General features: G+C 47.8%; 1 protein-coding gene across 2 annotated transcripts in view; it reads left to right on the top strand.

Moving 5' to 3' along the window:
- Nucleotides 1–792: 792 nt before the first annotated feature.
- Nucleotides 793–25,637, top strand: part of LOC137420876 (uncharacterized) — a 129,513-nt gene continuing 104,668 nt past the window's right edge. For both annotated transcript variants that reach the window (XM_078772220.1, XM_078772219.1), the window contains exons 1-2: nt 793–918; nt 16,278–16,385. In XM_078772220.1, the coding sequence (XP_078628346.1) occupies nt 16,372–16,385 (14 nt within the window). In that variant the 5' untranslated portion in view covers nt 793–918; nt 16,278–16,371. The remainder of the gene's footprint in view (nt 919–16,277; nt 16,386–25,637) is intronic.

The raw sequence follows: 25,637 nt of genomic DNA, 5'->3' as shown, positions 1-25,637 counted from the left end.
TGGCTGTGCCATCTGTAATTTTCTGTAAAATTATGACTAAGAGATCATGACACTTTAATTAAGCTAACATTGGAACTATTTGTTTTTTTATATTTTAATTTGTTTTTTTTCTCCATCTGCTCTGTTCGGCGTTCACCACACCACCATCATAAGCTCACGAGGTCCGGATATTGAGACAGATCGTTCGGGTTTGAGTGATCACGTTCGCAGATCCTTTACCGATGTTATTTAACCGGACATTTTGCTTCTCCTTTATGTGTTGCCAATTTTGCACTGACCTCAGGGTTTTCTAACTTTGGATGTGAACTTTGGATGGATGCGGACCGACTTCGCGAATCCCAGACACCATCTCTATTATTATTAACAGCTATCACACACCTACAACGAACACCCGGAGTGAACTCTTCGGAGCCCATTATTCCAACACCAATTATGTCTCCCGAAGGTATTACTATTGGAGCCTCTAGCTTGTAACAATAAGCCTGTGTTGCCTTGGAGACGCACCCAACTTCTTGGGCAATGCAATTGTTGGATGCATCAGTTGAAGTGATCCCGGTTTCTCGGCTTTGCTTTTTACACCGGCCTGCAAATTGCTCCAGGGAGAGAGCAATGAAATGGCGCCTGTCCTCGGCTTGCACTGACAAGCCTCTGGAGGAGGGGAAGAGGTGGCTTAGGTGGGGAATCTTGGGGTGTGTGGGAGATGGTGTGAGAAGCTGGGGGGATAGGGGGAGCATGCGGGTTGGAAATTTGAAAGTGAACGCCTCAAACTTGCTTTGCCTCTCTCTACAGATTGAGCCTGGGGAGGAGGGGGTGTGCATCTGCTGTGAGCAGCCTCAGGCCTCAGTGTGTACCAATATGGGCGAGACCGTTCGCCTCAACCCCCTGCAGGATTGCAGTGCCATCCGCCTTACACTAAAGGTCAGAATGGCTGTGGAAAACCACCCCAGAAGAACTACTCACTTAAACAGATAAAAGAAGGCTGATATTTAAAAAGATACATCCATCGCTCATTTGCTTTTGATATTTTACATTTGTTTTATATTTTTATTAATAAGGCATCTAAGGCTCATGGATGACCTGTCACACACAGACAATGTACACACATGCAGACACCAGACAACACAGGATAAATCTCTACCTTCATTCTTCTCCCCATGCATGGAATTCCAACCGTAAATAATTTGCCATATTCTCTCCTCTAAATGCTGAGCATCGAGCAAGGAAGCAGCACGTGCCATTTTTGAAATCTTTGGTATGACTTGGTCATAGTCGGAATTGAACCACTGACCTCCCAGTCTCAGAGCAGATTTATTTTTTTTGTTATACATAGTTGGAGCTTGTGGAAGAGTATTAGTATACTGAATGGATTAAGACACAACAGGACAAAAGGATCAGCTGAGAGATGGGGGAAACACCAACAGCAGAGTTGAAAGCCAAGATAGTGTCGCGCGGTTAATACCGCGCTTCGGTTAATACCAGGGCTCGCGGATGGACCAAAAACGGCTTTACTTGGAGGCGACGACCGAACACGGATTTTACTTTCAAATGCGGGAGGAAGAAGGGAAGTGGAAAGCTGTGGTAAAAGCGCTTACCTTCTGGTGAACCGACGGCAGCTTCGATCCTGCAGGGAATTAACTCAAAACGGGAATCCGGGGTAAAATGTACAAAAGAAACACGTTTATTACGGACCCGATACAATAAAACGCGACGGTAAATAAATGATAATCCTAAATTGAGATCCCGCACACCAGACTTCAGAAACGAGACGAGGGAAGAATTAATAAAAGAACACGTTTGGCGTGTAATTGGGAAATGTGGGGTGTGGGTGCGGCCTTATCTCATCCGTAGTCTTGCATCCGTCGACGTCCCACGCGGCCCTCTCCGTCTGCCTCCGAGCACCACCAGGCATCGCTCCAAGCACCACCAGGCCTCGCTCCAAGCACCACGTGTCCAACGCAGGCTAGCGGCTCCACACGAGGTCGATCTCCACACACTATCGGTCTGCCAAGTCCCAGTCAGCTCTCCCAAGAGTTGGATGTGCCAGAGAGACAAAGGAACGTGCAAGAAGCAAGCGAACTCCACTCAACTCAAGAGAACTCCCAGAAGCAAGCCAGTGAACTCAGGCTAGGACTGCGCATAGAGTTCGGCATGCCTTTTTTATAACCTTGCGGCGGTGACGTCAGCCTTGGCGCACCACCCAATCAGTGCCCTCCACCGACTCGTTGGCTGGAGGTTCGCGCCTACCGCGCCAACCCATCACTCGTTCCCTGTAGCGTGGTGATAGCGCGTGCTACTCGAGGCCTAGCGGAGGTGTGTGTAGCTGGCTGTGGTCCATGCAGCGGTGCCCTGAACTGGCCTCTTGCCCGTTTTCTTCCAAAGTCTTGTCAGGGAAGGGAATTTAATTAATGCGTGCACTAAAGGGCCTAACTAAGTGTCTACAGGTGTGTATTGCCATAAGGGACAAAGGTTTGATGACCAGGTTGGACACACAGTGGCGTTATTCTTAATCCCTACACTATCTAACACTCGAACATCCTGGTAAGTTCACAAGCAGACATCTTAACCCGACAAACCGCCTAACAGAACTTATTACAGGTAGATTCCCTTTCGCGACAGTCGAATACCTACCTACACAGATCTACCTGACTCTAGATATTGCTTTACCCCCAGACATAACAATACATATAGACTTGGAGAAACAATGGGTATCGGGATGAATGAGGAGCAGGAGAGGATGCATGGGGTGGACAAGATGGATACAGAAGGATACTCTTGGGAGGGAAAACTGGAAATTTGGAAGGAGTGGTGATTGGGGTGGGCGAAGAGGAGGGTTAACGAAGGTAGAAAAGATTATGGTTTTGGATAGGGGATGATCTGAGATGGTGGTGAACAGCTGTTTTGAAGACCTGGAAGGAAGAATGAGATTGAAGAGAATGTGGAAGTTGTATACACAGGCAGGAGAAAAAAGGAAGAAATGAGTGTAGTTGAGCAATGATCCTGGAAATTAGTGTCTGGTATAAATACAAGTTCCCTTACAAGGAGGAATCAAAAATCACAATAATCAGAGCGAGTGGCCTAACCATAATGCTACGGAGTTGTTTCTTATTTCACCTCTATAAAGATGTCCGCTGTGTCTATGAAGGGCACACAGCATGAGACAAAAGAAAGAAGCCGCTCATTTTATTCTCATTCCTGTTCAGGAGAATTGAAAAACGCAATAATTTCCCGACATCCTTGTTTGGAGCAATTTTCTATGGAGTCGTACAAAGTAAACAGGCCAACACACACAGTCAGTGCATGGTAATGGAACTTGGTCTTTTGATGTCAAAAACACCGCTCATTGTGTTACAGTTTCAGTGACCCTCTGACCCCAGAAAAATCTCTCAATTTTTACGAGTAACGTTCACCACTCTTCCATGTGAATGCTGACTCGCTTACGGTTGTTCTCATTTGCGGGTAATTAAGTTATTTAGTCTGCCATCTATTCTCCTTTTATTTATCTTTCTTTCTATTTCAATGCTCCACATTTGCTTTCATTTCACATTTGATGATGACAGATGATCTTCACCTCCCGCTCTCGCTCTCCCTTAACTTTGCCATCGCTTCAGCATTTTCTTGACCATTAATATGACCTTTTCAGGCCATCAATGATGGGCCAATGGCAGGCCTTGTTTACGTTGTACAAATTTGTTTTTCTTGTTGACAAGGCCTTAATGGATTCCTTCGGATTGATTGTTGATGTAAGCTTTTACAACCACACATCTATCCATATATCTGTCCGTCCATCTCTCTTGCCGTTATTGGGTCAGGGTCCACCATAATGCCCTTTGGAGATCTTCTTCTCCCCTACCCTCCCAATTGTCCTTGCCGTGTTTTCCAGCAATCCCTTTGCCTTTGGTGTATTTTTGGCGTTCGGTTCAGATAACGCTCAATGATAAAATGCTGTTAGTCTGTGGCCTTCGTGCCATGGTCACCGCATGGCATTTGAAGGTCTTTCATTGTTCCTTCTCGCTGCAAGCGCCGATCGTTGCTTCAGCTTTTGTTTGACAATGTGCATGATCATGCATGAGTAATTTGTGGAATACAATGTCGAGGCTCGTGGAGAAGCGAGAACATGGATCAGAAGGTAACAGAACAAAGGGAACAGTAGAAAGAGGGTGAAACACACCAACAGCAGGGATGAGGGACAAAATGGAAGGAGACATGGAGAACTAGAACGCCACTCAGTAGAGCGCATACTCCCGCCGTGGGTCAAGTTGGAATAGTACGATTTCACAAAAGTTTGAGGGAGTAGTTCAGTGACGACACAAGACAAGACAACACAAGACAGACACTGCACAGATATATATATATATATATATATATCTATATATATATATATATATATATATATATATATATATATATATATATATATATACGCATATATGCATATATGCATATATATATACGTATATATATATATATATATATAAGATTAAAAACATCTCACAGCCACAAAACACGAAATTAAAAACACCTCTGCCACAAAACACAAAATTAAAAACACCTCACAGCCACGAAACACTAAATTAAAAACACCGCACAGCCACAAAACACGAAATTAAAAACACCTCACAGCCACGAAACACGAAATTTAAAACACTTCACAGCCACAAAACCCGAAATTAAAAACACCTCACAGCCACAAAACACGAAATTAAAAACACCTCACAGCCAAGAAACACAAAATTAAAAACACCTCACAGCCACAAAACACGAAATTAAAAACACCTCACAGCCAAGAAACACAAAATTAAAAACACTTCACAGCCACAAAACACGAAATTAAAAACACCTCACAGCCAAGAAACACAAAATTAAAAACACTTCACAGCCACAAAACACGAAATTAAAAACACCTCACAGCCAAGAAACACAAAATTAAAAACACTTCACAGCCACAAAACACGAAATTAAAAACACCTCACAGCCAAGAAACACAAAATTAAAAACACTTCACAGCCACAAAACACGAAATTAAAAACACCTCACAGCCAAGAAACACAAAATTAAAAACACCTCACAGCCACGAAACACTAAATTAAAAACACCGCACAGCCACAAAACACGAAATTAAAAACACCTCACAGCCACGAAACACGAAATTAGAAACACCTCACAGCCAAGAAACACAAAATTAAAAACACTTCACAGCCACAAAACCCGAAATTAAAAACACCTCACAGCCACGAAACACGAAATTAGAAACACCTCACAGCCAAGAAACACAAAATTAAAAACACTTCACAGCCACAAAACCCGAAATTAAAAACACCTCACAGCCACAAAACACGAAATTTAAAACACCTCACAGCCACAAAACACGAAATTTAAAACACCTCACAGCCACAAAACACAAAATTAAAAACACCTCACAGCCACAAAACACAAAATTAAAAACACCTCACAGCCACAAAACACAAAATTAAAAACACCTCACAGCCACGAAACACGAAATTAAAAACACCTCACAGCCAAGAAACACAAAATTAAAAACACCTCACAGCCACGAAACACTAAATTAAAAACACCTCACAGCCAAGAAACACGAAATTAGAAACACCTCACAGCCACAAAACACGAAATTTAAAACACCTCACAGCCACAAAACACAAAATTAAAAACACCTCACAGCCACAAAACACAAAATTAAAAACACCTCACAGCCACAAAACACAAAATTAAAAACACCTCACAGCCACGAAACACGAAATTAGAAACACCTCACAGCCACGAAACACGAAATTAGAAACACCTCACAGCCACGAAACACGAAATTAGAAACACCGCACAGCCACAAAACACGAAATTAAAAACACCTCACAGCCACGAAACACGAAATTAAAAACACTTCACAGCCACGAAACCCGAAATTAAAAACACCTCACAGCCACAAAACACGAAATTAAAAACACCTCACAGCCACGAAACACGAAATTAGAAACACCTCACAGCCACAAAACACAAAATTAGAAACACCTCACAGCCACAAAACACGAAATTAAAAACACTTCACAGCCACGAAACCCGAAATTAAAAACACCTCACAGCCACGAAACACGAAATTAGAAACACCGCACAGCCACAAAACACGAAATTAAAAACACTTCACAGCCACGAAACCCGAAATTAAAAACACCTCACAGCCACGAAACACGAAATTAGAAACACCTCACAGCCACGAAACACGAAATTAGAAACACCGCACAGCCACAAAACACGAAATTAAAAACACCTCACAGCCACGAAACACGAAATTAGAAACACCTCACAGCCAAGAAACACAAAATTAAAAACACTTCACAGCCACAAAACCCGAAATTTAAAACACCTCACAGCCACAAAACACGAAATTAAAAACACCGCACAGCCACAAAACACAAAATTAGAAACACCTCACAGCCACAAAACACGAAATTAAAAACACTTCACAGCCACGAAACCCGAAATTAAAAACACCTCACAGCCACGAAACACGAAATTAGAAACACCTCACAGCCACAAAACACAAAATTAGAAACACCGCACAGCCACAAAACACGAAATTTAAAACACCTCACAGCCACAAAACACAAAATTAGAAACACCGCACAGCCACAAAACACGAAATTAAAAACACTTCACAGCCACGAAACCCGAAATTAAAAACACCTCACAGCCACGAAACACGAAATTAGAAACACCTCACAGCCACGAAACACGAAATTAGAAACACCGCACAGCCACAAAACACGAAATTAAAAACACCTCACAGCCACGAAACACGAAATTAGAAACACCTCACAGCCAAGAAACACAAAATTAAAAACACTTCACAGCCACAAAACCCGAAATTAAAAACACCTCACAGCCACAAAACACGAAATTAGAAACACCTCACAGCCACGAAACACGAAATTAGAAACACCTCACAGCCACAAAACACGAAATTTAAAACACCTCACAGCCACAAAACACGAAATTAGAAACACCGCACAGCCACAAAACACGAAATTAAAAACACCTCACAGCCACGAAACACGAAATTAGAAACACCTCACAGCCACAAAACACGAAATTAGAAACACCTCACAGCCACGAAACACGAAATTAGAAACACCGCACAGCCACAAAACACGAAATTAAAAACACCTCACAGCCACGAAACACGAAATTAGAAACACCTCACAGCCACAAAACACGAAATTAGAAACACCTCACAGCCACGAAACACGAAATTAGAAACACCGCACAGCCACGAAACACGAAATTAGAAACACCTCACAGCCACGAAACACGAAATTAGAAACACCTCACAGCCACAAAACACGAAATTTAAAACACCTCACAGCCACAAAACACGAAATTAGAAACACCGCACAGCCACAAAACACGAAATTAAAAACACCTCACAGCCACGAAACACGAAATTAGAAACACCTCACAGCCACGAAACACGAAATTAGAAACACCGCACAGCCACAAAACACGAAATTAAAAACACCTCACAGCCACGAAACACGAAATTAGAAACACCTCACAGCCACAAAACACGAAATTAGAAACACCTCACAGCCACGAAACACGAAATTAGAAACACCGCACAGCCACGAAACACGAAATTAGAAACACCTCACAGCCACGAAACACGAAATTAGAAACACCGCACAGCCACAAAACACGAAATTAAAAACACCTCACAGCCACGAAACACGAAATTAGAAACACCTCACAGCCAAGAAACACAAAATTAAAAACACCTCACAGCCACAAAACCCGAAATTAAAAACACCTCACAGCCACGAAACACGAAATTAGAAACACCTCACAGCCACAAAACACGAAATTTAAAACACCTCACAGCCACAAAACACAAAATTAAAAACACCTCACAGCCACAAAACACAAAATTAAAAACACCTCACAGCCACAAAACACAAAATTAAAAACACCTCACAGCCACGAAACACGAAATTAAAAACACCTCACAGCCAAGAAACACAAAATTAAAAACACCTCACAGCCACGAAACACTAAATTAAAAACACCGCACAGCCACGAAACACGAAATTAGAAACACCTCACAGCCACAAAACACGAAATTTAAAACACCTCACAGCCACAAAACACAAAATTAAAAACACCTCACAGCCACAAAACACAAAATTAAAAACACCTCACAGCCACGAAACACGAAATTAGAAACACCTCACAGCCACGAAACACAAAATTAAAAACACCTCACAGCCACGAAACACGAAATTAAAAACACCTCACAGCCACAAAACACAAAATTAAAAACACCTCACAGCCACGAAACACGAAATTAGAAACACCTCACAGCCACGAAACACGAAATTAGAAACACCTCACAGCCACAAAACACGAAATTTAAAACACCTCACAGCCACAAAACACAAAATTAAAAACACCTCACAGCCACAAAACACAAAATTAAAAACACCTCACAGCCACGAAACACGAAATTAAAAACACTTCACAGCCACGAAACACGAAATTAAAAACACTTCACAGCCACGAAACACGAAATTAAAAACACTTCACAGCCACAAAACACGAAATTAAAAACACCTCACAGCCACAAAACACGAAATTAAAAACACTTCACAGCCACAAAACACGAAATTAAAAACACTTCACAGCCACGAAACACGAAATTAAAAACACTTCACAGCCACGAAACACGAAATTAAAAACACCTCAGCCACGAAACACGATATTAAAAACACTTCACAGCCACAAAACACGAAATTAAAAACACTTCACAGCCACAAAACACGAAATTAAAAACACCTCACAGCCACGAAATTAAAAACACCTCACAGCCACCAAACACGAAATTAAAAACACCTCACAGCCACGAAACACGAAATTAAAAACACCTCACAGCCACGAAACACAAAATTAAAAACACTTTACAGCCACAAAACACGAAACTAAAAACACCTCAGAGCCACCAAACATGAAATTAAAAACACCTCTGACAGTGACAGTGACAGTGACGGTGACAACAGATATGTAGATATTGAAGCGCAGTGCTACGCGCCCTTGCTTGCACAACAAGAAGGAAGCGGACAACGTGGTGAGTTTATGAGTCTTTATTAAAAGAGCTCACTGTAGCACTGGCGCGCTCCGGGCTGCGCGCCCGGTGTATATCCCGCGGCCACGCCTACCCCTCGGGCATGGCCGCCGCCCACTTGGTGCGTGGAATGATGCCCTCACGCCTGTGAGCTTTCGTGTCCGCCACACGCGCCCCCCCAGAATTCCCACGCACATGGAGGGCCAGTTTGCGGGGCAAACGGATGACCCGGCCGATGCGCCCTCTGGCGACCGGCGACGTCCGAGGTGCAAGGATGCCAGCTGGGATGCCTCCGGCTGCACCCGGGATGGGTGCAGGACCGGGGGGTGGCGTGCTGGCGGGCCTGGGCGGTGCCGGGGGTCCACCCGCAGGGGGGCGGCCCCGACGCGGGGGCCGAGCCACCGGCGGTGGGTGGTCCACTTCGAGGTGGGCCGGTTTGAGGCGATCCACCGAGACGCGGTCGGGAGTACCGCCGATGTCCAAGGTGAAGTGTTTCACCCCGGTCTCCAGCACGCCGAAAGGCCCATCGTACGGGGGCCGCAGTGGTGTCCGGAGGGCGTCGTGCCGGACGAAGACGTACTCCGCGGTGCGAAGCTCCGGGGCGACGTGGGTAGGCGGGTGCCCGTGATGCGCCGTCGGCACCGGGGCGAACCTCCGGGCGGTCTCCTGCAGCGCGGAGCGCTCCTGCACTGCGGAACATGGTGCCGTGGGGTCGGGGAGGAACTCACCCGGCACCCGCAGCGGTTGTCTGAAGACCAACTCCACCGCGGATGCACGCAGTTGTCCTTGGGCACCGCCCGGAGGCCCAGCAGGACCCAGGGGAGCCTGTCGACCCAGCCGCTGTCGCGGAGGGTGGCCCGGAGCGCGGCCTTCAACGAGCGGTGGAACCGCTCGCACAGGCCGTTGGCCTGGGGGTGGTAGGCCGTGGTTCGGTGCAGCTGGACCCCGAGCCCCCGCGCGACCACCCCCCAGAGCTCCGAGGTGAACTGGGGGCTGCGGTCGGACGATATGTCCGAGGGGGTGCCGAACCGGGCGACCCAGGTGGCGATGAACGCCTGTGCGACGTCCGCCGCCGTCGTCGCCGCCAAAGGCACGGCCTCCGGCCACCGGGTGGTGCGGTCCACCATCGTCAGGACATGGGTGAAACCCCGCGAGGGGGGCAGAGGTCCCACCAGGTCCACGTTTACGTGGTCGAACATTCGTTCCGGCACCGTGAACGGGGCCAATGGGGCCTGGGTGTGCCGGTGCACCTTCGCGCGCTGGCACGCGAGGCACATCCTGGTCCAGCTGCGGACGGCCTTCCGGAGGCCATGCCAGACAAACTTGTCAGCGACCAACCTCTGGGAGGCCTTCGTGCCCGGGTGGGACAGGCCGTGGATGGCGTCAAACACCTGGCGCTGCCAGCCCGCGGGCACGATGGGGCGAGGCCGCCCGAAGGAGACATCGCACAAGAGGGCCGCGCCGTCGAACGGCACCTCGGTGACGCGGAGGCCCGTGACGGCGGTCCGCAAGGCCTGGACGCCGGGGTCGGCGGCCTGGTCCGCCGCCATCCGGGCATAGTCGATGCCAAGGTGGACGGCGTGGGCGACGGACCGGGAAAGGCAATCCGCCACCGGGTTGTCCTTCTCCGCGACGTGCCGGATGTCCGTCGTGTACTCGGACACGGCCGAGAGGTGACGCTGCTGCCGGGCCGACCACGGCTCGGTGACCTTGCCCATCGCGAAGACCAGTGGCTTGTGGTCGACGAAGGCCGTGAACGCACGGCCCTCGAGCAGATGGCGGAAGTGCCTGACTGCCAGGTGAAGCCCGAGCAACTCGCAGTCGAAGGTACTATAGCGGCGTTCGGGCGGGCAAAGCTGCCGGCTGAAGAACGCCAGCCGTTGCCAAGCACCACACACCCATTCCTCGTGCACCGCGCCCACCGCGTAGTCCGAGGCGTCGGTGGTGAGGGCGATCGGTGCATCGGGCGCCGGGTGCGCGAGCATGGTGGCGTTAGCCAAGGCGAGCTTCGCGCCTGCGAACGCCGCGTCCATCTGCGCGGTCCAGGTAACGTCACCTTTGCCCGGCTTCCCTCGGAGGGCCTCGTGCAAGGGGCGCAGGAGCTGGGCGATGCGGGGCAGGAACCGATGGTAAAAGTTCACCATGCCCAGGAACTCCTGGAGCCCCTTGATCGTGCGGGGGCGCGGAAACCCCTTCACCGCCTCCACCTTGGCAGGTAGGGGGACGGCCCCGTGCCTGGTGACGCGGTGCCCGAAAAAGTCAATTTCAGCGACACCGAACCAGCACTTGGCGGGGTTCACGATCAGGCCGTGCTGGCCCAGACGTTCGAAGAGCGTGCGGAGATGGTGAAGGTGCTCTTCGCGGGACGTGCTGGCGACGAGGATGTCGTCCAGGTATACGTACACAAAATCCAAGTCGCGCAAGACGCTGCCCATGAGTCGCTGGAACGCCTGAACCGCATTCTTCAAACCGAAGGGCATCCGAAGAAATTCGAACAGTCCGAACGGCGTGATGACCGCCGTCTTCGGGATGTCCTCCGGCCTGACGGGGACCTGATGGTAGCCGCGTATGAGGTCCACCTTCGAAAAGAAGGACATGCCCGCCAACCGGGCGGAGAAGTCCTGGATGTGGGGGACGGGGTAGCGGTCGGTGGTGGTGGCGTCGTTGAGGCGCCGGTAGTCCCCGCACGGTCGCCATCCCCCGCCGGGCTTGGGCACGATGTGAAGCAGCGACGCCCAAGCACTCTCGGAGCGCTGCACGATGCCGAGCCGCTCCAGCGTAGCGAACGCCGCTTTAGCCACCGCGAGCTTCGTCGGCTCGAGGCGGCGTGCCCGGGCGTAGACCGGTTACCCGGCGGTGGGGATGTGGTGTTCCACCCCGTGCTTGACGGCCCCCGCCGAGAAGGTGGGCCGCGTAAGGGCCGGGAAGCGGGCGAGGAGGCGGGTGAAGTCGTCCGCTGCCGGAAGCGTACAAACTAACCTCGCCGGGACCGAACCGCTCAGCAAGCCGCTTGGCGAGCCGCTCGGTGAGCTGCTCAGTGAGCCGCTCAACGAGCTGCTCAACGCGCAAGCAAGCGAGCTGAACGTTTCAGCCTGGACGAGACGTCTGTTCTTCACATCGCCCAACAACCCGTGTGCACAGAGGAAGTCCGCACCGAGCAGTGCCATGGGGACACTAGCGGTTACGAACGTCCACTCGAAGCGTTGCCTTCCGAACCGCAGGGAGAGGCAGCGCTTCCCGAATGTGCGTATGGGTGTTCCGTTTGCGGCAAGCAACGCGGGGCCCCGGCCCGCGGTGTGCTTGTCGGACGTAGAGGCAGGGATAACGCTCACCTGTGCCCCCGTATCGCATAGGAAACGGCGCCCGGACAAGGTGTCCGTTATAAAAAGAAGGCTGCCGGAATGGCCGACGCTCAGGGCCGCTACCGAGCGCCGGCTTTGTAGTTTCCCGACTCGCCGAAGGAGCACGGCGGGCAACAATTCCTCGCCTTGTGGCCAAACCTGGCGTGGAAATGGCACCAGGTTTGCGGCGAAGGCGGAGGCCGCGGTTTTCGCGGTGGTGGTGGGCGTGGCGTGGCGGCGGCCACGCGGTGTGCGTCAGCCTCGGGATCCCCGAGGTGTGGTGCATCAGCATCGGGGTCAGCCTCGGGATGCGCGGCGGCCGCGCCAAAACTCGCCTGTGCGTCCAAAGCCGCGAAGAACCTTCTGGCTTCGGCAGCTAGAGCCCGGGGTTCCGTCGTCACAGAACCGGCCAAGGCGAGGCGGACTCGTGCCGGCAGCTGGCGTCGAAATAACGCCCGGAAAAGAGCGTTCGGGGTTTCGTCGCCCAACAACGACAGCATATGGTCCATGCGGACCGACGGTCGCGTGTCACCGAGCTCGGGGAGGTCCAGGAGGCGGTCGGCCCGTGCGTCCACCGTGAGGCCGAACGTGGCGAGGAGGAGACGCTTGATCGCCTCGTACCTGCCGTCGGCCGGTGGGTTCCTCAGGACCGACACGACGCGGCCGGCCGTGCTGGGCCCGAGGGAAGCGACCACGTGGCAGTACCTGGTCTCGTCCACCGTGATGCCTCGAAGTCGGAACTGGGCTTCTGCCTGCAGGAACCAGACTTCGGCTAGCGTCTCCCAGAACTCGGGGAGTTTCATTTGGACCGCGTTGTTTGCCATTGCGATGGCGTATTCGGGTGGTCAGCGACGGCTGCCCAGAACGTCGGAGGGTCACCAAATGAAGTGCGGTGCTACGCGCACTTGCTTGCACAACAAGAAGGAAGCGGACAACGCGGTGAGTTTAAGTCTTTATTAAAAGAGCTCACTGTAGCACTGGCGCGCTCCGGGCTGCGCGCCCGGTGTAAAACCCGCGGCCACGCCTACCCCTCGGGCGTGGCCGCCGCCCACTTGGTGCGTGGAATGATGCCCTCACACCAGTGAGCTTTCGTGTCCGCCACAATATATAGATAAACAAACCTGAAAATCGCAGAGCCAGAACCAGAATTATTTATTTGGTCTGGGAAGTCCATGCGAGGTTTCTTCTTCTTCAGCCTCTCACAACCCTGGGTGAATATGCGATCTTTTTAAAAAAAAGTTAGAATTTTGCCAAATCTGTTTTATTCGTTTGTTAATATACCTCAGCCATTGACAAATCTAGAAATATAATTTTATTTGAGGTTCAAATTAACCTGGGACATTGTGTCAAACGATGCCTGCAAGTCTGCACATGTGATAAATAATTAATCGTCTAGAGTCGAAGACTCTTCTTCTTCACGCAATAACAACTTCCAGCTTCCAGACCGTACATCCAATCATCCTCAACTTTTGCACACTTGTTACTCTTCATGACTTCTACTACAGTATGAAGTTTCACGTCGATCAATGAAGTGGTTCAAGAGATATAAATGTTTTTATTATTTGCGTTTAATTAACGATATCTGCCAAACCACGTGACCTATCGCAAATTCCAAAAGGGTATTTTAGTAGACTGATATGCTGAACAGATCTGTGAAGTTTCCCCTCCATTGGATCACAAATGAGGGAGGAGCTAGGTTTTAAATGTTTGTGCTTAAAAACGTCATAACTCTGAAACCATGTGATACATGACGTCATGCTCCCTGACTTTTTTATTCATCATGGGTATGCGATTCTGCCTGCAAAGTTTGGCCTCGATCTATTCAGGCGTTTTGGAGAAAATTGGATTTTAGTGTTTTTCATTCAAAACAATATGGCGGCCGAACCACGTGACCTGTGACGTCATAATTACCATTAAAATATTCTGCAGACCGAGTCCCTCCTACGGTGAATATTTGCTCTCAATCGGTCCAATTATTGCAGAGAAAATGGTTTTTAAAGGAAAACAGAAAAAAAAATTCCCCAAAAAATTCCCCAAAAAATTCCTGGATCCGGAATCATTTCCTGAGCTTCACCAAAAACTAATCAATTCTTCCTTATCCCAAGTGCAATCATCCCACCAACTTTCATCCAAATCCGTTCAGAACTTTTCCAGATATCTTGTTGACAAACACGCACGTGCATACACACACACACACACACACACACACACACACACACACACACACACACACACACACACACACGGACACGAGCGAATGCATTACTCCCTGGTGGGAGTAAATATGGGATGTGGGGAAGAATAAGGGAAAGGGAAGGACAAAGAGGGTGGACAAGATGGATACAGAAACAAACTCTCAGAAAGGAAAAACTGTAAACGTGGAAGATAGTGAGCTTGGGGAAGGTTAACATGGGTAGAAAAGATCATGGTTTAGGATGAGGGATCTCAGATGGTGGTGAGCAGCTAAGGAATTTAATGGATAAAGACCTGGAGGGATGAATGAGATTGAAGAGAATGTAGAAATTGGTTCCACAGGTGGGAACGAAAGAGGACCAAATGACTGGAGGTGAACAGTGATCCTGGATTAAGGTAGTTTCACCAGAGGGGGGCTGTTGGCAGACTGCGTGCACCCTGTAGAAACCTGTGAGCAGGGTGTGGACAAAGCATGGAAAGAGCAGAGGGTGAAAGACCAAAAAGGAGGTGGTAGAAGACTGTCCACCACCAACCTGCAGTATGAAAGTGATAGGTCCATAGACTCAGCTTCCAATGATCTTGGAGGCCTTGGTTTCTATGGCATATCTTATATATTAATTGTAGATCAATGTAAGGATTGGAAACGGCCAGCTCTAATGGTTCATTAACTTTGTGATGGTCTGATTTATCACTGGGCAGGAAAATAACTTTGACCATGTGACCCATGGGGGAAATCTTCTAGAATTTTCCATTTAATGCAAAATAATGTGTTAGAGAAAGCCGGATGATAACGTTCTTACCAATGTATTTGGGGGGGAAGTAATTAAAATTTGTTACCTTTACATATTTACATGAGTTCCCTCACAAGGAACGTGAACACAGGAGGAGGCCATTCGGACCATCAAGCCTGGGGTCAAACCGCCAATATCCCAATCTTGGAGCGGATGCCCGAATATTACACCACCAATTCTGGTTCAACATTTAAAGGCCTTCCAATCAATGACATGTCTTGGAAGATTTATTTTTTTTGTATACAGAATCGAGGCTCATGTAAGAGCTAACACATTGAACATGAAAACATGCACAGACACATAAAACATGCAATGAAGGGTGCGGGAGACAAGAAGGGGAGAGAGGGAAGCACACAAGCACAACAACAGCAGAGAACAGGAACGTTGGTAGATCTGTGGAACAGGGAGGGTTGGGGGAGGAGGGAGGTGTACACGGTATAAAGCAAATGAACACTTCTAGGAATTTCAGGAAAGAAGTTGGGGATTGAAAGAGGTGGATTTGGGGTGTTTTAACGGGGGTAGAAAACATCAAGGTTATGGATTGGGGAAGATAAGAGATGGTGGTGAACAGCTGTTTTAAAGACCTGGAGGGAGGAGAGAGATTGAAGAGAGTGTGGAAGTTTGTTCCAGAGGCGGGAGAAAAGAGGAATGAAGGAGTGAAGGTGAGCAGAGAGTCTACGAATATATGTAATTATTGGTGATTAAACCTCGGCTGTGCAGTTGACCATTACTATATATGATACAAGATGTCCGACCAAAATGGTGAACCCTATAGCTTGCATGGCTCTAAATCTGGACTTGCATTGGTCTTTGTTGTCTCTTTTCTGGCAGGACCTTCTGTTCAGCGTGTGTGCTCTCACCGTGCTTGCGACGGTCGTGTGCTCCCTGGCTACGGCCCTTCACTGCGTGCAGATAATCTCCACAGATGTCCTGCACATTGTGAGTACGCGCTGTGCCCGCCGTCTTTCTGCATCCGATTCTAGCATGTCGGATATTGACCTGTTAGAATGCAGGTTTATTTTCATTTACTTGGCTCTCCTCATGATGTATCAGAGTGGGTATTGTGGTTAAACACAAAAAAAGTTAATTCAGCAACCACTCCATTTGTAACAATTGGCTCGCGCTAGGAAGGCAAAGGCAAAAACCGCTCAGTGTAATCCTTGCCGTGCAGCTGATTTGGTCGCGCTCGCCTACCCGTGGGCAGAGTACCACAACAGAGAAATGTTCAATCTGGATGTATCAGGAAACTGATAAATCCAGATATATTTGAAATACGCAGATGCCACATCACATGATGGTGTTCCTGAATTCCCTAACTCTTCTACCTAAGAAAGCCACAGCCTTGGGACATTCCGTTGGAAGTTTTGCGTATTATCTATTCATTCATTCACCTTTTTCATCTAATCAGGGTATTATAAATGCTATTACGTTGAATAATTGAGCCAATATGAAATAGGCCTGGGCTATCCCACCCACCTCCCACCCAGGGCCATATAGAGTTAAGTGCAAAAAAGTAATCTTTCAAGGCCCAGTTCGGCTTTGGCGTTAATAGTGGGTTTTCAACAAGTTTGAGGCTGATTATGATCCATGTTCATCGGTATGATGATTGGGAATGTAATTGGAAACCTGAAAAGGCTTGACAAGCGGGTCGATCAATGTATCAATGAGAAGGCCATCCTTCGGAGGGGGTGTTCATTTGGCTGTCCCATCTGCTAGCATTGCCTGGCAGACGTTAAAGATCCGACAGGATGTTTCAAAAAGAGTCGACCATTGCATGGCAGGCGGCAATGCCTCTGCCAACTCCTGAATTCCCGCTGTAATCTACAAGGGCATAGCCTAACCCTAACAACAACCTCATAAAGATGATCATCCCAGTCACATAGAATACGTATATGAAATGTATGCATCATGCCCAGTCGCTGACATTTTGATTCGTAGACATTAGTTAACTTATTCGAGGAATTTTACAAACAAATGTCGCACTTTGAGCGCTTCTAACTTCTTTTGCCATTTTTCCTTAAATAGCTGGGAGAAAGTTGTGGAATTTTAATACCAAGGAAGCAAACCTTGGAATCCACAGACGTTTATGACACAAAGGTTGCAATGGACCACTGGCCGGACAATGAAACCTCTATTGAGGAGTCTGAGGACACATTCCATGATGGTTAACCTTTCCGCTGTTGGACAGTTTGTTCCACAGAGGCAACAGGCATTGCAGTCAGAGTGCGTGATCTCACGAGGTGCACTCGGACGACAAACGCTGGATTACGATGAATTCATCCCGCCGATCCCTCCTCCACCGTATTACCCGCCAGAGTACAGTTACACTCCAATGCTGGATCCCCACAGGCAAGGACATGCCCCCCTGCCCACTGCCCCTCTCCCAAGCTCCATTCCTCCTCCCATATTATATCTACCCCTTTTTATGCAGTATTGTCCCCCACACAACTAGAAGTGGGATGGCAATTAAAAACCTTCCACAGACCAGATGGAGCCATTTTTTCCCGGTTACAGCAGTATGTGGTCCTGCAGCCTGGGGACACAGACATGGTGCAGGTTTACTTTCACCAATTGGTTGGATCTACTTTAAGTGGTCTAAGGACATTAATTGGTAGTCATTACCATACTTACCCACCGCCGGGGGAGATTTTTAAATAAGTTTGTGTTTGCGTTTAATTTGATGTTGTCATGCTCATGTGTAATGCAAGCAGTTCCGCAAACCTTGGTCATTGTATATAAACCATCTTATATGCGAGAAAGTCAGGGAGTAGCAGGTCATCTTTGTTTTAGAAACATTATTTCCATCTGACCAGCAACCCAAGATGCTTGTGAGCATGAGGTTAATCAAAAGGATAATTGGTGCTACTATGGGTGGACTTGACCACCACCAGCTCATAGGATCATCCTGGGGTTTTTAGAATGCTCAACAAAGGATTCCACCATTGTCCAACAAAATTTCTAAGTGTTGTGTTCTCCATGCACCTTCTAACAACATGAATGATCGTTTTAAGGCCATTTTTCCCCGCTAAAGCGGGGGTTAGCCTTGCGGGCCCCATGACAATCATGGTTCCCTGTTTGAGGCAATGTTTTATGACCGGATGTCCTTCCTGACGCCAATCCTTAGTCGCCTCTTAAATATGCGCAGGAATACGGTGTACCGATTCTAAATCGCTGGTACTCAATTTGCCGACTTTGGAAGGTATGACAGGCTGAGTCAACCCTCCTGGCGTTAATTCAGGATCGACCAGGATTCGAACTCAGGATCGACCAGGATTCGAACTCAGGATCGACCAGGATCCTAGGATCGCAAGCCTGCACCCTAACCGCTAATCCAACACCAGGCTATAGCTTCTAACAATATGTAAAACTGATTTTTCCTTCCTGCACAGAATACACGAACCAATCACCTGCAAAAGACCTCCACGAGGCCAACAATTGTCTGTGTTACCTGTCTTAACCTGCAAGTTAGCCTTGCCTGTTTCCAATGTGTGTGTGTGTGTGTGTGTGTGTGTGTGTGTGTGTGTGTGTGTGTGTGTGTGTGTGTGTGTGTGTGTGTGTGTGTGTGTGTGTGTGTGTGTGTGTGTGTGTCCGTGTCCCCCGCATTCCAATTTAACCATGAGCTGATTTTGTTTATCTTGAATGTGTTATGCCCAATTTAGAGATCATTAATCATGTGTTTTGCAACTGGTGTAGTCTCTTCATCCTGTGTCTGTCTGTGCATCTGAGTGTTGTTGTCAAGTGTCATACTTTTCATCTCTCTCTCATTATAAAAGAGGTTTGTTTGTGTGTGGCAGGTATCTGCAACTTCACATATAAATGATTTCAGAGTAATATTTAGACAGGATAACCTTTACTACATATGAACCATTACCAGTGTACTCTATTATAAGTATGTATGTGTGTGTGTGTGTGTATATATATATATATATATATATATATATATATATATACACACAACTGTGAGAAATAGTAGAAACTCCACAGTACGAGCAGGGCGTCTCATTTGCATTAAATAAATAATCGGGAGATTAAATCAGACGCGGACGTAGCTTCAGGACGTCGATCTTTAATTGTCGACAAGCTTTCGACCAACAAAGGTCTTCTTCTTAGTCGTCCCCAAGTCCTTCCGTTGAACTTGGGGACGACTAAGAAGAAGACCTTTGTTGGTCGAAAGCTTGTCGACAATTAAAGATCGACGTCCTGAAGCTACGTCCGCTTCTGATTTAATCTCCCGATTATATATATCTATATTATAATAGCCGTAGATGATTCTGTCTGTCTGTCTGTCTGTCTATCTGTTGGGTGTCTGTCCGGGGTGTGGCTTACTCGGTTTGCAGAGTAGCTCCACCCATAGCTCCACCCATTCTGGGAGTGGCTATAAACAAATATCCACCATTTTATTAACTCGCATAGCTTTGAGTCCTGTTTTGTAGGCCCGTGGTGTCTTGCTCTCCCCCAGTTTTATTTCAAATCAAATTCGATAAATCATTTCATTTTTCACAGTCGCTAACATAGTTTTAGACTCGGTTGAAAAAAAACGGGAAGAAAATCCGATGAAAGTTGCCGTTTATAGAACGAAATGAATTCTCAAAGGCCTGTAACTTCAAGGCCATTGAGTCTCTCTCACGCCTTTATCTCCAATCTAACTCACCATATGATTTCATTTTTATCGATGGTTTTACTTTTAGACTCGGTGTCAGCAATAATTGAGAACAATCCACACACGCGGGAAAATGCAGATATATTTTTTAAAATCGCGTCATGGTGTATCATACACCGCCCAACATGACACCGCCGGCAATGTGTCGATATATATTAAAAATTCGCTTTTGCTTTTCCGTTATGATATATTACTATTTCGTTTGATGATAGTCGTCACAAAAACGTCAACAATGATGCCGACATATATTTCTTCGTTTTTATTTAATTCAACATTATTAGCCGGAAGTAAAATATGTTTCAGGAAATTACCGAGAGATATTTCTTCGTTTTTTTTATTAGTTATGTGCGCATACACTTTAAATAGGTTTATTTGAAATCTTTAATTTTCCACAATATAATTTACTTGCCATTTATCATTTGATGATTACGAGACAAATTCCTCTTGAGGATCGTGACAATTCATGCGTTGCGTGGAAACTTCCATTTCCAAAATGAATGAGACGATCGATGAAGAACGACTCGGTGTCACCAACGCGGGAAAATGCAGAGATATATTTTTTAAAATACACCATATCACCGCACAACACCGCCCAACAGCCAACAAGTATCATACACCGCCCAACAGCCAACGAGTATCATACACCGCCCAACATGACACAGACAGCAACATGTCGACATTATCGCTTTTTCTTTAAACCGAGTGAACCGAGCCGAACCGAATACACCGCGTGAATTCACCGAGCGAATTTCAGCCAATTCCACCTATTTCTTCGTTTTTATTTTATTCGTTACCAGCAGAAGTACCCAGCGTTGCCGGGCGGGGGAGGGGGGAAGGGCACGTACACTTTAAACATGTATATACATGTGGGATGTGGGATATATACATGTGGGACATGTGTGTGTGTGTGCGCGTGAATATGTGTGTGTGTGTATATATGTGTGTGTATGTGTATGTAGGCTAACCCCCGCTCTAGCAGGGAAAATGGCCTTAAAATGCATGTTGTTGTTGTATGTGTATATACATGTCTGTGTGTGTGTGTTTGTGTGTATATGTGTCTGTACGTGTGTGTGTGTGTGTGTGTGTGTGTGTGTGTGTGTGTGTGTGTGTGTGTGTGTGTGTGTGTGTGTGTGTGTGTGTGGAGATGTATATATGTGTATATATGTGTATATGTGTATATGTGTGTGTACGTGTGTGTGTGTGTGTGTGTGTGCATGTGTGTCGATGTACGTGTGTGTGTATGTGTATATGTGTGTGGGTGTATATGTGTGTGTGTGTGTATATGTAAACATGGGCCGGTGTGTGTGTAAAGTGTGAGGAGGTATTGGAGAGGAAAATGCAGAGATATATTTTTTTAAATCGCGCCATGATGATAAACGAAAATACACCGCCTAAAATAACAGTCGACATATATTTAAAATTCGCCATACACATCCATGCGGGAATCCCACGGGCATGGATGTGTGTGACATTTCGACATATTGAGTTACATGCTGCGCCTGCACATTCAGTTATATAAGATGGTTACTGGCAATTGATCACATCCACAAATGATGTAATCCACACAATTTATGTACTTTACATAACGTTAATAGGAATACATGCCCGTGTAGATGGGAAATACAGTTTGTTTGAAATAAATCACAAATATCAGAAGAAAGTTTTTTAAACCATTTTATATAACTGAATGTGCAGGTGCAGCATCGAACTCAATATGTCGAAATGTCACACACATCCATGCCCGTGGGATTCCCACGGGTGATATATATATATATTGTTATGGATACCGGCCCTAACTATGGTGGTTCTTGTTCATGGTTGATTCTAGATGATGCTTGTTATGGTTAAAAGGGTTAAAAGCGCTCCTGATAAAATGTGGTGGGAAAATCCGGATCGAGACCGGAAGAGGTGGAGCGAAGGAAAAAGGAGACGTGGTGGTGGAGGCTCCGGGCCGGGCGCTCGACGTACAGTGCAAGGGAACCTTGCGTCCTTAAAAGGGAGTTCGGGCGATAAGAAATATCGCCGGAGTGCGGGGAGCCGGTGTCGCCGGGTATTCTCAGCAAGGTTTCGGAGGATCCAGACCTTGAGAACCCGGGTTGGAGCGAAAGCCGCCCGCCATTCTGGCCACGCGAGCACCCTGCAGGGAACAGGCTTTCGTCGTGTCGGCTGGGCATTATTCCCTGGTGGATTGCCGGGAACGGCCGTGCCAGAGAGGGGCACGTGTGAATTCTACGGAGGCTCGCGGGTGGAACCGCAACGTGTACATCGGAGCGAATCTTCGTGAGGTTCCTCTCCACCGCTGTGTTGCTGGGGGCTGAGCACGTGACCTCAGGGTCGTCCCGCTCGTCGACGCCTCAATTCGAATCTTTGTGAGGTTCCTCTCCACCGCTGTGTTGGGGGCTGAGCACATGACCTCGGGGTCGTCTCGCTCGTCGACGCTTCAATTCGAATCTTTGTGAGGTTCCTCTCCACCGCTGTGCTGCTGGGGGCTGAGCACGCGACCTCGGGGTCGTCTCGCTCGTCGACGCCTCAATTCGAATCTTTGTGAGGTTCCTCTCCACCGCTGTGTTGCTGGGGGCTGAGCACGTGACCTCGGGGTCGTCTCGCTAGTCGACGCCTCAATTCGAATCTTTGTGAGGTACCTCTCCACCGCTGTGCTGCTGGGGGCTGAGCATGCGACCTCGGGGTCGTCTCGCTCGTCGACGCCTCAATTGACCATCGGGCCTCGACTCCCCGATCGCGGGAGCGCACAGAGACATTGGGACTTCGCCTTGGAGCGGAGCAGAGACATTGGGGGAGGTGCCGTGAGTGTGGGGTTGAGGGGCTTGATAAGGATATTATCGTAGGATTTGAAAGTGTGTGATTGCCCCATTGCTGTATGGCTTGCCCCATTGCGGTATGGCTCTTTGTGTGGGATTTATAAAATATTATGGTTTGCTTATAACCGGGTGGGGTTGCATCATTTGACTCGACTGTTCCATTTGCTGGTTCCAGTGAGGGATTAAAACAGCTTTCTGCCGGGGACCCTCTCGGGGTCCGGAGGTCCACCGAGATCAGGGGTAAGGTGGGGGGGGGGACCCCGTAACAATATATATATATATATATATATACATGCTAAACGATGAACCGATGAACGATGAACCGATGAACCGCGCACTCCGCACTTTCAGAATCATTGGAATCTCCTGCGATGTAGTCAACGCCGAGGGCCTTTCACTCACTCACCGCAGGCAGGTTGGTGGTCTTTCTGTCTTCTACCGACTCCTCTCCGGCCTTGCTCCCCCAGCTCTCTCTGTGCTCTGTCCCCCCAATATTCCTTCAGGTCGCACAAGATCTGCCTGCAACCCTCTTATGGTTAAACTGCCAAAGTCTAGGCTCTCTGCTCACCTTCACTCTTTCATTCCCCTTTTCTCCCGCCTCTGGAACAAACTCCCCCACTCCCTTCAATCCCACTCCTCCCTCCAGGTCTTTAAAACAGCTGTTCACCACCATCTCTTATCTTCCCCCATCGAAAACCTTGATCTTTTCTACCCCCGGTAATTCACCCCAGAGTCCTTGCAGTGTTCATATGTTTTAATCCTCTCCCACCTCCCCCCAAGTCCTCCCGATGTCCCTGCTCTCAAATGTTGTGTTTGTGTCCTTCCCCTTCTTCCCCCTCTCTTTTGTGTCCTCCCCCCTCTCTCCCCATCTTGTCTGCCGCTCCCCTTGTTTTTTGTGTTTTGTGTGTCGGTTTGTCTTTTTGTGTGATTAATGTTTGCTCTTTCACGAGCCTCGATCTTGTATACAAAAAAAAACAAAAAACAAACAAACAAAAAAATACCCGATAAATTGACCACATTCTTATGACAACTTCAGTTGAATGTCAGGCATTGTTGAATGTTGGCTTAGATTGGTCACAAATAAACAATTTGCAGTATGTTGTCCTGATAAGCTCATAACAAGGGCGAAATCTAGATCGACATCTCTGCCTTTATCTATTTGTGAACAAAGAGCTTCAATCTCAGTCTGCAAAGACTTGAGCACCACACAGATACCTCCGAGTTTGGAGGTGATGTGTTGGTATAATTTATGTACATGGCTTCAGTGTCATGTCATAGGGTTAGTGTAGTGTGCTTCCTTAGTTAAATATATATATTGTCGCGCAACCGCCGAAATTAATATCAGGCGGTCGCGGATGCTGATCCGAAGGCTTTAACCCCTGAGGCGAAAACACAATGGCGGATTCCAAAACCAAAAGCTACCCCTAGCGCGGGGTGGAGGGGCTGTACCTGTTTAAATCAATCACCCGGAAAACTGCGTTCAGGTATATGTACAAAAATAATGCAAGGGTTTATTAAAAGGAAGCAAGGACAGGAAAAAGCACATGCCGGTAAATCTAATTCCTAAATCGGGATTCCGCACACGACAGATATCAAATACAAACGAGGGAATCTGAATTAAGGAAAAGAACACGTCATGTACTGGTGAACGCGCAACTAGGTCTTATCTGGTTTTTGTCGTTGGCTTTGGCCGCCGTCCAACACGCGGCTCCTTTCGTCCCGCAGCACGCCTCGCTCCAAGTTCCAAAGCACCGAGCACCAAGCACCGATCACCACGAGGTCGACCCTCGTACATGGTCGACAAGCCAACTCTGATCTTACCGGGACGGCCAACTCAGGCCGTGAATCTTCCAGGAATCTGCTGGGAATCTCACTGGAATTCGGGATCTCTGAACGACTCTCAAAACGAACTGCCCTCTCAACTCGGGATCCAACTCGCAACTCTTGCCAAAATGGCGTTCGGCACTCGTTAGTATCTGCTGGCCCGTGACGTCAGCATTGGCGCACTGCCAACCAATCAGTCTCCTCCACCGACTCGCCAGCTCACCCAGGTGCACGCCCACTGCGCCACTCCCTGCTCCTTGTGTCATAGCACGTGCTATTTAAGGTGGATAGGCCTCTCGGAGGTGTAAGTGGCGGCGGCCATTATCGGCGGTGTCCTGGCCTGGTCTCTTCCCAAGTCATGTCAGGGGAGGGCGTTATTTAGTGTTGTACTAAAGGTCCTAACTAATGTCTAAGTGGTGTGCAGTGCCAAAAGGGACAAAGGTTTGGCTAACCAGGTGAGACATACAAGGGCGCTACTCCTTAATCCCTACACTACTTATCACTTGAACCTCCTGGTAGATTCACAAGTATACATCTTAACCGACAAAACGCCTACACATGAACTTATTACAGGTAGTGTTCCTTACACCTCGAAGCATGTTACCTACTCAGATCTAACTGCTCTACATATTGCTCTACCACATCGACATAACAATATATATATATATGTATATCTACATATATAAAACAGTGTGTGTGTGTGTGTGTGTGTGTGTGTGTGTGTGTGTGTGTGTGTGTGTGTGTGTGTGTGTGTGTGTGTGTGTGTGTGTGTGTGTGTGTGTGTGTGTGTGTGTGTGTGTGTGTGTGTGTGTGTGTGTGTGTGTGTGTGTGTGTGTGTGTGTGTGTGTGTGATGTTACCGATAGACTCCTAAACGGAGAGGCTTACGT

The sequence above is a fragment of the Myxine glutinosa genome, chromosome 2 (genome assembly GCF_964187855.1).
Source record: "Myxine glutinosa chromosome 2, kmMyxGlut1.1, whole genome shotgun sequence".
In the NCBI taxonomy this organism is placed as follows: Eukaryota; Metazoa; Chordata; class Myxini; order Myxiniformes; family Myxinidae; genus Myxine; species Myxine glutinosa.
The sequence above is the reverse complement of the archived record's forward strand: the minus strand, read 5'-3'. Positions and strand labels throughout refer to the sequence as shown.